The following is an 18317-nucleotide window of genomic DNA, read 5'->3' on the forward strand; positions in this document are numbered from 1 at the left end:
AGTTGGTGGGTTTATCGAATGATGATATCCGAATGATGATTTACAATCATACTTTGGAATTAATAAACATGTGGCTGAGTTGTAAATAAAAAATTCATTTTAAAAGGAAAATCGTTCTGAAGTTGAATCATATTAAAATACCATCAACAATATATTGCATCCTTTTTATTTGTGAAAACTGAAATTTAAACATAATGGAAACTATTATTTTTACATCCTAAATATTTATGAAATTACTTTAGAAAGTGTTGTGTTTCTACCGCTAATTTTAAAAAAATAACATCGGAATACGATAAATCGACTTCAACCGAATTACTAAATTCAGTAATCAAGAGATATACATTGTATTTCTATCACAAATTAATTGTATTTTTTTTTCTCACAGCATACAAGAAAATAATTGTAAACAACGTAAAGACATAGGTACACATTTTAATCAAAGGTGACAGTAAAGTTGGCCATTGCAGAGCCCATAAATGATGTCGTCCTATGCATGGTTGTGAAAACGTACTTCCATTTTAGTTTACGTTATTTAATATCCCCGCTCGTTCAAATAGTACGGCGACTTGCCCTGATGTGGGCGGCCGCATTACCCCAGTAAGTCCGAGCAATTCATCTTCATAACACAAGTCAGGCCAGTAAAGGGATGAAGCCCTCAACGGCAAGAGTCTTGGTAACCGAGTCGACGGCATGAGTCTACGGATATATGTATCAATATATATTAAAGCGTAATTTTGAACATTCATATAATAAAACAGATTTAATATAAGGCTAACTTTGAAATATTCTTATCATTACACACAGTTTTGGGGAAAGAAAACTGACATACCCACTTCCTCCACCCACCCCCCGAAATCAAATGGTTCTCCCTTATGGTTATCATAGCATGTTATGTTTTTGACAACGTTGAATTTTCATAAGGGGTTATCAAACTCAAAAACACAGAGCAAATACAGAAAGCCATCCAGACGTTGGAGAGAGATGAGAGAACAAACTGAATTCACATGCAAACAAATAGCAGAGAGTCTTGGAATCTACACGCTTTTCTACTTTAACAATTAAAAAAATTAGACCAGATCCGTATCTGTGAGTAAATATGCTGCAAAAATGTTTTTCTTAAAACAACCCCCCCCCCCAACAAAAAAAAATACTCAAACAACAAACTATTTTAAAAAGTGTGCAAGTTTGTTTATGTACGTACAGGAGAAGATAAGAAAAAAAGAACAAGTGGGTGATGGGGTGAGGAGTAAATACAAGTAATCCGTCACTACAGAATTATCAAAAATCTCAGCCCACTGTTCACCCATTTTATTTTCAAAAATCTTTATGTATGCGCAAGTACTGGCCATGGTTCATTTGCAGTAAAACTACTCATATGCGATATCTCGGGACTTACATAATGCGTGCTCCAGCACCCTGTTGTACGTACGCAATACAATGCAATGATAGACCCTGGCTAATTAATGATATATGCGCAAGCGCATTTTTGGGGGCATATATCACGATGTGAAATCCACACTATCTAAGCAAATATTTTGAAAAAATGAAGATCAAGTTTCTTTTATATATTCCAGTGTGCCGGGTAAGCACGCAAATACATACACAAGTTTACTCAGATCATCCGGTTAAATATTTCTTATTAATCTAATCGATCTGTAAAAGTGAAAGTAGAGGTCAAAGGTCGTAGTAAATGACATTCAGATCACATGATCACTCGCCATTTGTGGAATTCAGGAGGATCTAGGAGCAGACAAATTTCGATCTCACCAAATTGGACTTTGCTCCCTTGTAATTCGTACGAAGATAATCTAGAAAGATGAAGACGTCATTGTTGTTGTCGATCTTGGCTACCTCACTGTCTTTGTCACTCGGAGTTCGTAAGTAAATGGCGTGGAAAAATCGCTTGCATTATAATTTTGTTATTTGTAACATTAGAACACCGAAACCCTGGACTGCACATACAAATATAAATGCATGGATTAGACGAACTGTGTTCCAGTGAAACGATAATTTGTCGATTACTCACATTGCAGTCGTTTTATTTGATATTGTAATACAGATCCTCTCTGGATCGTTGATCTGTTGGGTACACACAAAAAATGGGTGCTATTATCGAAGCAAGGTGGTATTGAATATTTAAATGAATTCATTATCAATATCAACATAAAACTAGAATAGACCTGCATCTGCTAACACTGTAACAGTAACACTGCGAGTCGTGTAAGTCATTTTTTCAGGTGAAATTACAAGAAACATGGGAATCAGACAGGTCACATTATGTACATGTAGTTGACGAGATGTGAAGTCAATTTTCAAGGATGGAAAATTTTAATTTTATAATCATTTTCCCTTCATTATATTACGAGTTCAACACAATTATTTGTCAACTTCAACAGTCAAGGGTGTTGTAGCACGTACAGCTTCAGGTTTCTTTTTTAAAATCCAAATCCTACTCTTAGTGTTCATTCCATTTTTATGTATGTACCTATAAATCACTTGTCTGACAAGATAGATATATTGATGGATGGTTAGCTCTGGATGTATATATGCTGTGATGTTCGACACCTCCTAGCATATACACCCAGAGCTAATGGAAGGCCAGCATTTCAGATGTATTTCTGTGCAATTGAAGTTGATTGAATTATTTTATATATTTAATTTATAATATTGAATTATAATATTTACCCGATTTTCAGCACCCCCCCCCCAAAGAAATACCAAAACAAAAGATTTGACAAATTGCTCTGACTGAGCTAATGATATGGTTTGTTCTACCCTGTGAGTGTGAACATTACTCAGTTTACTGTGATTTGCTGAGTGTTGTAACACTTGGATGATGATTAAATGCTGTGTTGTATTGGATGTATGGTCAATGTATTGAGGTAATTATCATTTTGAAGGTGGGATTTGACATATAAAATGTTTCAATTTCTATTTCCAAGACAAGACACACACGTACATTTCACAATTACCGAACCAGCAGTTTAGACGTAGACACATTCTCAATCTACTGGCTTTGCTGAATTGTCCAGTCTTTCAAATTAAACAAACTTATATTTAAAACTGTGTAGGTTTATGCTTTCTGAAAATGTTCTTTTAATTCACTACCTTGTTAGTTTTATCTAAATTTCTCAGTGGTATTTTAAAAATAACTTGTTTTATTATGTTTGTAATGATCAAATCTATTAACATCCCACTAACTACTGAGTAACAATTTGTTGACAAACAGGTTAATGGTCTGTTAGACTAGTTTAACACTTTCCTAATAGATTACACATGGACAACAAATGATCCTAACATCTGAACTGAGCTGTTGGGCTGGGTTCTTTTCACAGTGGGTTCTTGGGATGGGTCATATTGTCTGGGCTCTTGGAAAATTACAGCCAATAGAATGGTCCCTACACACTATGGCAAGGCCAGTGAAAACAGCACAGTGAATAACTTTGTACTACTACTAGTAGTAGTTATAGTAGAGATGTAATTCAGCTATACAGAATGTAAAGTTTTGAATCAGATATTGGATGTATTTTATCGATAGACAAATGTTACAGTTACTGGTAGACTGTAAAATGCCTCACTGGGATGTCCTTTGCATCCCTTTTCTCATAAAAAGGGATGAGAAGATTGCCCTCAGTGGCTGATATCCTTCAGTCTAAGATACTCGGTGTGTGCCAAGGAAAATACTGATTAAGAAACAGACAAATTATTCAGTAATCATAAAAAATCGTTAGTCATCAAATGGAGAGTAACTAGACAAATTGTGTGTGTGTCATGCTGGCTAGACAAATTAATTAAACAGTGCTTATATATGAGAACAAGATAAGCAATGACAATGCCATGTTATTTTAACATGTCGTGCATCCTCAAACCTTGTGGACTTGAAATGTTTATTCTTTGTTTAGGCAAAATAAAATAAAATGTGTGTTTCTGATAACCTAACCGACCCTAGTTTAAGCCACCAACCCTAAAGTTTTTAATCATTTAAAACAAAAAGATAAGAAATTCTTTATATTCTCGATCTTCATGCACATCCGTTTTCTTTCCCCAGTGATGCCTGTAAATATTTAGGGGTTGAAGCCAAATTTTCAAAAATAACAAGAATTAAAACGATAAAATAACATACATATCCCGACCTACTTACCCCATTCTCTGAGGCTATGTTATCAGAAATTTTCCACCGTAGCAAACCATTTTTATGAGAAATCAGCAAGTTTCTTGTAAGTGAATTCATATGAATGCATATTTTGGTGTATTCACCTGTTTGGTGTTGTATTTTACCTCAGCATTGATTAATTCAAAATATGATAAAATAACTAATTTATGAAGAGTGATGTCCCATGCGGCGATGCCTGTATGATGTAATGAAATACTACATTTGAAATACCTATGATAAAGCAGGCGAAACCTATCTCACTGCCACTGTATGCATCACACACCCTTAAAGTTCATTTGATTTCACAGGATGCATCGATTCTGTTCACTGTAAAACTACATTATTGAATCAATTTCTTTACAGTATAGCCAAGCCAGTAGCATGTATACCCTGTGATGTTTACAGAAAACTAGACTCTCCCAGTCCTCAGAGCAAAGCACATCGCCAAAAGGGCTGTTTTGTACCAATATTTACTACATAATCGTACTTCAATATCCTTGTACGGTGTGCCCTCAATGACCACATAGGGCTAACCATTCTATTGCATGAAAACTGCAATGCTCCGTGTTACGGCTTCACTTCTGAAATATAGGTCAAAATGTAGTCAAAGCCACGCTAGAATCAAATATGGCTGCTGAACACCGTTTAACTCAACAGGATACTAAAACATTGTCTATAAATTTGCTTGAAAACAAGATGATGGACTATAAAATTGTATTGTAGTATTTCTAAAGGACAGAAAGCAAATTTCTATATGGCAGAGTTTGAGAGAGAAATTTGAAGAATTTAGTTTTCTGGGAAATTCATCCCCAAGGCATCGCTCTATTGACTGTATATAAAATCTGCATAATTAGTAGTAGCAGTTAGTAGACTAAATTGTGAATGACTGATTATGTTGTTTGTTTAGATTTAATTTCTTTACTCCACTCCAGATATAATGTTTAGTTTCTGCCACAAATAAAAGCAGCGAAAATGAAAGTCAATTAGTGTATTTACATGTTTTATATGTTTTTATTCAATGAGTGATAATTAAATCCAAACTACTCTAGTTTACTGTGCAATTCATTATGTGAGTAATGATGTTAGCATTTGCATTTGATCATGCAGGAATATATTGTAATATTATAGGCCAAACAAAAAAATACTACTGGTAGTGTGTTTCCTGATAACCTGACTGACCCCAGTTTAAGCCACCGACCCTAAACATTTTTTTACATGTAAAAAGGTAAAATTATGACAATTTGATTCTATTTCCCTGTAGATTTTCTTGCCAAAACGATCTTTGGTTACTTTTTAAAAAAATCACATTCCAGAGAGAAACGATGTCTTTTCAGCCTATAACAACACAGTCTGCATATTGTGTTTGTCTACTTCTGAATCACATAATTGTCTTCATTTACTTCTTGTATACCTCATCAACTGTTATGGAAGTATTGTGACCAATGAGTATCTTGTCTTTGAGTTGAATAATTTTAAAAAATAATGTAGAATAAAATAAAATCCCGACCTACATACCCTAATTCCTAAAGTCATGTTATTGAAAACAATTTTTGTTGTTGAAATTTTGCCTAGAGTGGAATAAAAAATTAAGATATACCCGGTACTATTAGGTAATGTCATCAGGCCTAACAAAAAATATTGTTTGGTTCCGATTACACTCAGTGTTTTAGAATAGGTTGGGTAGGTAGATTTTTAGCTCCCATATGGGAGGTACGGTAATGTCGTGGCGATGTCTGTCTGTCTGTCTGTTTGTTTGTCTGTCTGACTGTCTGTGCAGAAATTTTGTTCCACTGATATCTCAAAGAGTACTGAAGCTAATGTTCTTCAATTTACCTTGTGGCATTGCCAGACTGTAACTTAGTGCTGATTATGTTTTTAATGGGAGTTGCTTGCATAATTAATAATAATTTGCATAATTAATTGTCTTACCTGAAATGAATTTTTACCAACTAAGTGTATCATGAACATATTCACTGTTATCAGTCATTCATTGTCATGGTTGACAGCATGACTTAAATCTGTTCCATGGACTACAATATGCATCATACTATTTGACACTTGCATGAGGTCAAACTGTACAGTGTATAATTAGAGATATAGAGGATTAATCCTCTTTTTGCCAGGGAGTATTTATTTGTACGCAAACAACTACAAGTTGGGAAAAAATATTTTAAATGTCTTTTGACTAAAATGTGACATTTGTCAGAAAAGTATATCCAAGTACAGTATTTGTGTTCTATATGTGTCTCACATTCACAAGGACTTGTTTTTACTTGCATCGCAGTTGTCGAAATTGAACCTGCCAACTCCAAAACTCCAGTCGGACAGAATGTGGCCTTCACATGCACTACATCTACAGTGAAAGAAAGCCCTGAAAAATCTGTAATATGGTATTTCAAAAGATCTGGTAGTGCGGATCCTGAAGAGGAGCTAGATGAGATGAATACACAGGCTTATGACATACAAACTACCTCTGTAGCACCTGGAGATACCACGAGTGTGCTGAATCTGAAAATTGTTGATTCCCAAGATAGTGGTTCATATATATGTCAGGAAACACAAGGCAACAACCGATTTACAGCTACCCTGATAGTATATACACGTAAGTTTTAATTTACTAATTTCACATTTCCTGTTCTATGTACAGCAAACAATTTATAGCTATCCTTTAAGTGTATTATAAATGAATTTACTAATTTCACAAATTGTACCTCAATCCTTTTATATAACCTGGCCTGTTTACAGTGCTGTTGAGATATATCGTTAGCTGGTCGTACCACCCTAGCCTAGCCCGTTTACGGTGCTGTTGAGATATATCGTTAGCTGGTCGTACCACCCTAGCCTAGCCCGTTTACGGTGCTGTTGAGATATATCGTTAGCTGGTCGTACCACCCTAGCCTAGCCTGTTTACAGTGCTGTTGAGATATATCGTTATCTGGTCGTACCACCCTAGCCCAGGCCGTTTACGGTGCTGTTGAGATATATCGTTAGCTGGTCGTACCACCCTAGCCTAGCCCGTTTACGGTGCTGTTGAGATACATCGTTAGCTGGTCGTACCACCCTAGCCTAGCCTGTTTACAGTGCTGTTGAGATATATCGTTAGCTGGTCGTACCACCCTAGCCTAGCCCGTTTACGGTGCTGTTGAGATATATCGTTAGCTGGTCGTACCACCCTAGCCTAGCCCGTTTACGGTGCTGTTGAGATATATCGTTAGCTGGTCGTACCACCCTAACCTAGCCCGTTTACGGTGCTGTTGAGATACATCGTTAGCTGGTCGTACCACCCTAGCCTAGCCCGTTTACGGTGCTGTTGAGATATATCATTAGCTGGTCGTACCACCCTAACCTAGCCCGTTTACGGTGCTGTTGAGATACATCGTTAGCTGGTCGTACCACCCTAGCCTAGCCTGTTTACGGTGCTGTTGAGATACATCGTTAGCTGGTCGTACCACCCTAGCCTAGCCCATTTACGGTGCTGTTGAGATACATCGTTAGCTGGTCATACCACTCTAGCCTAGCCCGTTTACAGTGCTGTTGAGATACATCGTTAGCTGGTCGTACCACCCTAGCCTAGCTCATTTACAGTGCTGTTGAGATACATCGTTAGCTGGTCGTACCACCCTAGCCTAGCCCGTTTACGGTGCTGTTGAGATGTCGTTAGCTGGTCGTACCACCCTAGCCTAGCCCGTTTACAGTGCTGTTGAGATACATCGTTAGCTGGTTGTATCACCCTAGCCTAGCCCATTTACAGTGCTGTTGAGATACATCGTTAGCTGGTCGTACCACGTCCCTAGCCCTCGCATCAACAGCTTGTCGTGAGTATGTTGTCAAAACTAATCATTTTAATTTGGAAATTTTGCCCAATAGCCTGGTCGGGGACAGTATGCATTCCTTTCAACTGTGACAACTCATCAGACTATTATTATTTTTGAGCAACTTATGCAAATATACACGCATTACCTTGACCAAGTTAGGTGTAGATCATGCACATGTAGTAGACGTGATAATTTACTTGATATTTACATATGATTATGTAAAATGAACAATTTTTTTTTTTAGGGGGTGGGAGAGGGGCTACATTAACTGTTTGAATACATAGTCAAGACAAGCTTTTGATTTGAGGGCTAGGGCGGTATGATCAGCTAACGATGTATCTCAATAGTGCCATAAACAGGCTAGGCTAGGAAGTACAACCAGGTAATGATGTATCTAAACAGATTAATAACAACCCTTCATGTTTAACATGTACATGTTACAAATTTCATATTTCTTATTCTTCAACAATCAAGTGTAGCTACTCTGTATACATGAGTTTACTGAGTTTACTACTGGTAATGGATTCTCATTTCATATTCTAGAACAAGAATCAATATAGCTAACCTTTAAGTATATACTTAAAGGTTACTAATTTTGCAAATTGTCTACAATGATCGATTTATAGCAACCGTTCATGTATATACTTGCGTGTACTAATTTCACATTTCTTTAGTCACTAACATGTATACTGTACTATCTAAAAACAAAACATTGCAAAATACTGGTGCAGCATACCCAGTCATCATTTTGTGGAGATCTGCCATTGTAGTTTCTGAGTTGTGTACTTGATCATGAACTGACGTACACTATACAATGGCCTGTCACAACAGCATTGATAGCAGACAGCACATTACAGAATCGAGCCATTAGCTAAGGAAGTGGGGTTTCTTATCTTTCTTATCACTGAATAATGTTTGTTGGCAATATTTACAAATGTGATGAAGCACTGTTCCATAACACATCAGGCAAAGCTATAACACATCAGGCAAAGCTATAACACATCAGGCAAAGCTAAGCTCAATGTCATATCAGTTGTACTGACCCATTATCAGTGACATTGCAAATAGCTTTAGAGATCATGATGCAAACTATTTTTATGACACCCGACTTGCTGGCTCACCAAGTCGGGAAAGTCGCACTTGAACCGTTAATGGCAAATATCCGTCATGAGAAGTAGTGGCTAAGTCCATATGTCACTTCCACCTTCCACGTGCAGAGATGTTTTGATTGACACCTTTTCCCATACCGATAGGTGAAAGTGAATGAAGCTAACACTTTGTATCATGTTTAACATTCATATTTTTTTATTAAAAAGTGTGAAATCACAGGGTATCGTTTCCAGCCATCTAAGAAATAGATGTAGGACTATAGTAATTTTAGTTTACTACTTGTAGACTTACAAATTATTCCTTCCAGCACCTCTGCAAAACACCTCTGCCTTATTTCTATGTAACTTGTGCATGCATTGTTATACCTATTGTTGAGTGTATCAAATTAATCAAGGCCAAGCTCTCCTTCAAAAATTCACCAATATTTGATATCTTTTGTAGTTGCTTTCTCATACCAATGCCAACCATCACCCGATTACTCTGTGCCATTGAACAGAACAATTAATGTTTGAGTCTCTAAGTGCCATATAGAAATCACCTTTATTGGTTGATTGATTTGACTTTAAAATTATCATGCCATTAGCAAATCTTGAACAAACCATTTCTTCCACACAATTTCAGAAGTGTACAGACTTGCGCTCTGAATAAAGGGTTAAGGGCAGCCTTAATTCATTTCAAAGTTTCTGATTGTAGCACCCCACAAAAAAGGATGGGTCATTCAGTTAATTAAAAATAAAAAATAATATTAAAAACATGAAATGTATGTGTATATCTTTGTGACGCTTTCAATTCAATATTGTACTTTTTTATTTAACAGACTGAAGTATTTAGTAGAGAAGGAACAGAACGGTTTGTTTGATTAGTTAAAGATTTCACATTAATTTTTTACCAAATACATAGGGCCTAATCCTGAAATTTTCTTGGGATCAAGGAAATTTTATCTTACCAAGTCCTGAATTGAATTGAATTCATCCATTAACTCATGCAACTATACTTTAATTTGACTACAGCTCCACAAGTGGAACTCAGCAATCCCCAAGATGAAGCCACTAATGGAACCTATGGTGACGCAGGCAATGGAAGAAACATCCAGATTAAGTATGGTGTCAACATCACACTTGAATGTAGTTCAAATCAACGTAATGTCACATGGAAACGAAATGGAGAAAGTATCACGAAAACTGGTCCACTTGATTTAGACGGAGATGAAGACATTGATGTTGATATACGTACAAATAATACACTCATAGTTGTCAACTCTGAACTATCGGATGCTGGTATATACGAGTGCATTGCTGAACATCAAGTTGGAGGCCAAGTTTTTACTGAGAAACAAAGTATTCAAATCACTGGTAAGTATCATTTGACACAATTCATCAACAATATGCCATATTCCAGTTATAGGGAAAAAATAAAAGATTTCTTGGTTTGGCCACTAGGAGTGCTGTTCACAAGCCATTTGTTAGCAGTAAGTGAGGGCTACATTAGTATAGAATAGGACTGTACAGCAGACACAAAATCACTCATTTTTAGTGTTGTTCCAGATGTACTGTTTTATTACTGACTACAAGTAATCCAAAACATACCTATCCACTACTGTAATGCCTTTTTAAAAACACGCAAGAGTTCTTTTTTACACACACTTTGTTCAGTTTCATGCTTTGCTGTATGACTAAGCAGTCATGGTAAAAGTTGTAGCTCTAACTTTGCCAAATCTAGGGTTCTGTTGTAATCAGATCATCCTTAGTTTCTCCATTTGAAAGTAACATAGTGTGGATCAGTTGTCATCAGATTTTGTCTGTGATCATGTGATTGGCTGTAACTCACAGAATCAAATACATAAATTTTGTCTGTGATCATGTGATTGGCTGTAACTCACTGAATCAAATACATAAATTTTGTCTGTAATCATGTGATTGGCTATAACTCACTGAATCAAATATACATAAATTTTGTCTGTAATCATGTGATTGACTGTAACTCACTGAATCAAATACATAAATTTTGTCTGTAATCATGTGATTGGCTGTAACTCACTGAATTAAATACATAAATTTTGTCTGTAATCATGTGATTGGCTGTAACTCACTGAATTAAATATATAAATTGTGCCTGTAATCATGTGATTGGCTGTAACTCACTGAATCAAATACATAAATTTTGTCTGTAATCATGTGATTGACTGTAGTAACTCACTGAATCAATCACATGTTGTTTTTTATAATGATTTGCTTTGCATAAACTTATGTGATCAAACAATATTCGTGTTTTGTTTTTCTAAAAAAATTAATAGAAAGTGTGTTCCATGCAGTACTTGTTATTACAGCTTATATAACTATATGATGATGCTGTATGTATTGATAGTGAAGTGTATTATATTATCATGGCAATTTCATTGTCTTTAATTGAATCTATTGTATGATAACACACAAATAATTGAAATTGTAGAAATATAAATATACATTTGGATGCAGTCACTGTAGAATTAATTCTTACTTTTTTCTAATTTTGATATAGCTCCTATAAAGATACATTTGGAACAGTCAGTAAGTTTGGAGGAAGGAGAAACTGCTCGTATTCCATGCTCTGTATCTGGTTACCCACCACCTACTATCACCTGGTCCCGTGGTCTGAAACCGCTGACTAATAGCTCAGATAATGGGCGTATTTGGATCTCAGAATCAACAGAGCCAGGCAGTAACATTCTAGTTTCTACACTCATAGTCAAAAAAGTTGTCCATGAGGACCGAGATCTTTACATATGCAATGCTACCAACCCTGCCAGGTCAATTAGTGATGAATGCCTGCTAAGAGTCAAAGGTATTGTGACTTTTAACATTGTTTTAAACACATACAATGTACATTACAGAATCAAGCCATTAACTAAGGAAGTGGGGTTTCTTATCTTTCTTATCACTGAATAATGTTTGTTGGCAATATTTATAAATGTGATAATTTAAAAGCACTATTACATAATACATCAGGCAAAGCTAAGCTCAATATGTAAGTGTGAAGCCCCTAATGTCATATCAGTTGTTATCAGTTTTACTGACCCATTATCAGTGACATTGCAAATAGCTTTAGAGATGCAAACAATTTTTATGACACCCAACTTGCTGGCTCACCAAGTCAGGGAAAGTTGCACTTGAACCGCTATTGCAAACAATCCGTTATGATATCTCTAGCAACCATCACCAAGCCCTTAGCAACAGTAAAATTACAGTGTATCACATAGATCACAAGTGTAGGGTAGTCATGGGACTGAACAACATAAAGTGAACATAGAAATGCCAAGCAACCATCATGACACCTTGAGAAAGTCAAACAGTAGGGTCTTATTCACAGATAACAACAATAATGGGCAGTATTTCCGTTTGCGTCAAATAATGTGTATTGTATGTATTATGACCATCAAGGTACACACTACGTATGTGTGTATGCACTGCTGTAACTCTGAACAGTCTACCTAAAATATGTAGCGATTGTAGAATATTCCAAAAATGACCGTAAATATGCCTAGTAACCAGAACTTTACCTTTAGCAACAATCAAATAGTAGGGTCTTGCTCAAAGATAACAACAGTAATGGGTTGTCAGTGACTGTCGAGCATTCCATAATTGAACATTAAATATGCCAAGTGACCAAGCCTTTACCCTTAGCAACAACTAAAAAATAGGGTCTTGTAGTGAATAAATTTTCCCATTTATTTACCACACTGCCATCTAGTGGTGAACAGTACGTACTCGTCATCAGTTTGTCCTGAGGAAGGCAACAGTCACATTGCCGAAACGTAGACATGAAATATAAAAGTAACTTGGTTGTGTATCCAAGAACATTATAATATTATTGAAGTTCCTTCCAAATTATGAACTTGGTTATTGAGATTCTGTATGAATCTATGGTCAATTTTCCCACCCAATTCACAGAACCTTAATATGAATGATTTAGAACTTGAACCCTAGAACTTAAAGTTTGTGTACGTGTATGTACATGTAAGTGTTTGAATATGTCGATCATTTATGTAAACTGTGTGCCCGTAACTGTGTGCCCGTACTAATTCAGCTGTATTTCTCTCTAAACTGTGTCCTACTAATAGTAATACAGCTATATTTCTCCTTTAAACTGTGTGCCCCTACTAATTCAGATGTAATTCTCTCTAAACTGTGTGCCCCTACTAATTCAGCTGTAATTCTCTCAAAACTGTGTGCCCCTACTAATTCAGATGTAATTCTATCTAAACTGTGTGCCCCTACTAATTCAGCTGTATTTCTTATCTAAACTGTGTGCCCCTACTAATTCAGCTGTATTTGTCCTGTAAACTGTGTGCCCATACTTATTCAATTGTATTTCTTCTCTACATAGATCGTCTTGCTGCTCTATGGCCATTCGTTGGTATACTATGTGAAGTTATAGTCTTAATTGTTGTTATTTTGATTTGTGAACGAAGACAGAAGAGTAAACAGATGCAAGAATACGATGATGATGAGATGTCTGATTCAGAGTAAGTCTTTGTTTATGGTTGTCTTAATTACTCATACTTAAACATTCCTTTCAAACATTTTCTTTCAGAGTTGTATATGTCAGCACTCTCCCAAATACTTAAAGACCTACTCTGCATATAAATAGGGGTCAGATTAAGATGACGCTCATTATGCTAGATGATTTTGACCTTGAAATATGCTCACAGAGCTCATAGAGCACCTATGAAACTGCTGTTTTAGGGAGTATCACAGATTTTTTATCTCCTAATGTTGGACTATGTAGGAAAGAAATCTGTCACAATTTTTAAATTAGTTGCATTTTGGGGACTGTATTCATGAAAATGTTGGTGTGATACACCTTGGAAGTGTCAAGACACTGACCCAACATTGAAAATTAGCCTTTTAAACTGTCCATATGGATGACATATTGGTATTTATTTTGGATTTTTAATTCATAAAACAATTGTTGTGTGTTTTTACACTTGTAAAAATAATGTGAAACACATATACTAAATCCTTGTTTGTAACTCAAAAAATTGCAAAACAATCAAAATATTTGTTATTGTACATACAATAACAAACTTTTTACAGAGCTTTTTAGCTTTTTCAAGTTTTTGTAATTTATTGAGCTACAAAACATGGAATTGGTCAATGTTGAGTCACATTGTTCTTCAAAGTAGGAAAACATAGTAGGAGTTTATAAAAGTTTATGAATTAAAAATCCCAAAGTAAATTCCCCATTTGTCATCCAGCTCAATGTCAAATTTGGTGTCTTGTTGTGTTAACTTTGACAATTAGTATTAGTTTTTAGAGATGACAAGACCTATAGTACTTTGTTGTTTGAGTGATGCACCAATATCATCTAAATGTTGTTGATTTCATGATTTTTGCTTCTTTTAAGCTGTGTCAAAGTTTTTAATCTGTCAAGGCACCTTTCAACCACTTGGAAGTTACTTTTTGCTGTCAGGCAGCCAATGTTGGAAAAACCGATGACATGTGGATAGTGTAAAATGAACTCAATAGTGATTGGATTTTCAGTTATTGCTGGACAGTAACTGCTTAATTCAAACTTCAGGACAGGCAGTCACATAAAATGATAAACATCTTACCTATTAGGGTAGTTGTCATGGGTATTAAAATCACAGTTTTGCAGTATGAAAGCATAACTAATTATTTCGTCATTCTCATTATAATAATTTGTTTATTATTTGCAGGACCAAAAAGATGAATGACAACACCAACAATAAGGAGGCAGACATCAGACTACGTAATATTAATGCCTAAGTCCACACCTTTCAGCAGATTGTACATTCAACCGATGTTGATTTGTGTGTGTATAGATCCACACTGTTCAGTCAGTCTACGTTGCTAAATCTGTGACAGCACTTAAGTACTCGTTTTACCAACCAGCTTGTAAATCATGGTAACCATTCAAACTGGTTAAAGTTAGCCACGTTCCCCCTAAAGCTGTTATCAGAATACCTGTATGTATAAATTTACATAACATGTAGCAGTACCTGGAATTTGCATGATCACGCTTCATGCATTGCATCATTAATATTAACTCCAGGGTCTGTGTTCATCACAATTTGTGTGTGTACATTTTACATATGACTTCAATTGATCAAGCTAGCCAATTTAGTGTAATCACTCCTCATTATGACCAATCAGTTTTAATGGGGAATCCGGATAATTTAATTTTTGTCTATTTTGTGTAACATTATCATTACATAAATAACATGTAAATCATGAGTTGCACGCTGTGTTCATTACAGTCATGGGTGTTCATTTACATAATGACTTTGTTTGACTAATCAAAAGTCTGACGTAGTGTAATCACTTCCCATTGCAACCAATCAGTTTGAGTGTTCATTTACATAATGACTTTGTTTGACTATAATCAAACAGTCTGATGTAGTGTAATCACTTCCCATTGCAACCAATCAGTTTGAGTGTTCATTTACATAATGACTTTGTTTGACTAATCAAACAGTCTGATATAGTGTAATCATACCCCACTGCAACCAATCAGTTTGAGTGTTCATTTACATAATGACTTTGTTTGACTATAATAGTCTGCCAAGAGTAATCACTTCCCTTTGCAACCAATCAGTTTGAGTGTTCATTTACATAATGACTTTGTTTGACTAATCAAATAGTCTGACATAGTGTATAGTGTAATCACTTCCCATTGCAACCAATCAGAGTGAGTGTTCATTTACATAATGACTTTGTTTGACTAATCAAACAGTCTGACATAGTGTAATCATACCCCACTGCAACCAGTCAGTTTGAGTGTTCATTTACATAATGACTTTGTTTGACTAATCAAACAGTCTGAAATAGTGTAATCATACCCCACTGCAACCAATCAGTTTGAGTGTTCATTTACATAATGACTTTGTTTGATTAATCAAACAGTCTGACTTAGTGTAATCACTTCGCATTGCAACCAATCAGTTTGAGTGTTCATTTACATAATGACTGTTTGACTAATCAAATAGTCTGACGTAGTGTAATCATTCCCCATTGCAACCAATCAGTTTATGGAGATAATTTCAAATCATATAATTCAGTTGATATAGGCTTCTATAACAAGCTGGAGATAGGACAAGTGCTAGTGTAGTCACAGATTCAGTGGACACAGATGGCAACATGCCAGTTAGCAGATTCTATAACTGATATTAGTTTGTAAGGCAGTTCTTTTGCTGTATGCGTGTTCTTGAACTGATTACTCAAATACAACAATGTAAAGTTAAATGACTTATCTTTTAGCAATTAAGTACTCCATTGTCAGTGAAACAACATAGATTTTTAGCCATGAACTTTTATTGAAACAAGGAGCAGCATTATTTTGTATTGTCAAAGTATTGATTGATAAGATCTGTCATCAAAAGAAGACAAAATTACCTCAAAACAGAATTTAAGAATGTAATTATTATTTATTTATTTGTGGTTGTTTTGGTACAAACACCTTTGTTATGTATATTAATTTACATAAACTATGTAGATTGATTATTTGCATATACTAGTGGTATTTTTAAGCCCGGTGTAATATACATGCAACTGTATGCAAATGAGCACATAGCTGTTTGTGAGTATTCCTTGTAGATGTGGTTGTGAAAACACAGTTACATTTTTTTACAGATTAACAGAACCCAATAACTATATGAGTGTAGCTACTCAGCCTGAGCTCTTGCACTTATGCTTTCTGAGCATTTGCACTTTGACTTGCTGTAGTTTTTGCTACACTTTCACTCGCTTTACTTGTGAAAGTGCAGTTGCTGAGAACACTACAAACACTTGTGTAAATACCCTAAGCACACCTGGCAACTATCATTCAAGTGTTATGGAGTTCTGTTATATTATTACAATACCCCCACTCAGTATTTTACAGGATAACTCAATCAGTTGTCAGAAATATAGACATGGCTAATATACTGCAATGGATGAATACTGTGATGGAGAATTACTTTACAAACCCAAGTTATTGCTATTATGTGTGCTTCAGTTGGAGAGTAAAGGGAACAAATTATTTGTATTATGTTATCAATTTAAGAAAGTGATTTTGGGGTAGGAATACAGGTTTGAGTAAACTTTTAAAATATTGATGTGACAAAATTTTACTTCTGTATGTATTACTATATTGTACATTTAACATGTTTATTTTGTTGTTGTTTTGCAATATCAACACACAGGTTGTTTTTTTTCATGGTGCTTGTTCCGTTTAATGTACAGAGATATAAAACATCCTTTTGATATGTTTTTTGAACCAAAGTACAATTCTGCCCATAATAATTATGAAACCAAAGTTTAGAATGAGGAAAATTGTGAACAAACTATTTCATGTTTGAGTAATTAGCATAATTCTTTGTGTCAGTTTTTTTTGGTCAAATTATTGTTATGTGAAAATAGCTAAACGATATTAAACATAACATCGGTGCAATACAATCATGTGTTAATGTGTGTTGTCCAATACCCCAATAACTTAATTATACAGTTGTGTGTGCTACAATGTGTTGTCCAATACCGTTATGACTTATTGATACAGCCATTTCTTACAAGCTGTTGGAAACTTCACTAACTTATATGTGTGTTATTGAATAAGTGCTAACTAACTCTTTCTGTAAGTTACTGTGGAAAACTATCTGTAAATATTTCCACTAAATCACTGTAGTTATAGAATGTATTCCAAAAAATGTGTAGGCTATCAGAATTACAAATACTATGATTCTACTAGAGATTTGTCAGCTTTCTTCTATGCATAGCCTACAGGTTTTCCATTTCATCTTGAAATAGTCTTTCTTGGAGTATACGTGTAACATAGAACAAGAAGTTTTCGCTCAGTGCCCTACCAGATAAAATAGGTGTTGTGATGAACACTTTGATGCTGTGTAGATATAGTTTATAGTTGATATTTGATCTCAGTGGAGTCATGATGGGTGAATGGTTAGCGTGACTGGCTTGGAATCTACAGGTTGCAGGTTCGAGCCCTGTCACTGCCTGCTGTTTGTTTCTGAGTGGCTAAAGTCCTTGGGCAAGATTTGAACCACGACTGTGCTTCAGTCAACCCAGCTGTATAATTGGGGACCTGGTAGGATGTAGGTTGCAATGTGAAGGCTTTAATCCTATGCGCTTAAATGGCTGCAATGGATTGTATGCTCCCCGGGGAGTTGAGGAAGACTAAAGGGCCGTTGTGCCGTTCTGATCCGAGCCAGGGGTAATAATTGTAAAGCACTTTGAGCACGGTGTGGGAAA

At 35.5% G+C, this 18317-nt stretch overlaps 1 protein-coding gene across 1 annotated transcript; it reads left to right on the top strand.

The window, feature by feature from the left end:
• The first annotated feature begins 1748 nt into the window (after positions 1 to 1748).
• Positions 1749 to 16377, top strand: LOC144443635 (neuroplastin-like). Its single transcript, XM_078133178.1, has 6 exons — positions 1749 to 1877; positions 6438 to 6755; positions 10089 to 10430; positions 11596 to 11898; positions 13441 to 13579; positions 14774 to 16377. Exons 1-6 carry the CDS (start codon positions 1817 to 1819, stop codon positions 14841 to 14843), a joined length of 1233 nt encoding a protein of 410 aa, XP_077989304.1. The 5' UTR covers positions 1749 to 1816; the 3' UTR covers positions 14844 to 16377.
• Positions 16378 to 18317: the final 1940 nt, after the last annotated feature.

The sequence above is a fragment of the Glandiceps talaboti genome, chromosome 12, assembly GCF_964340395.1.
Source record: "Glandiceps talaboti chromosome 12, keGlaTala1.1, whole genome shotgun sequence".
Lineage (NCBI taxonomy): Eukaryota > Metazoa > Hemichordata > Enteropneusta > Spengelidae > Glandiceps > Glandiceps talaboti.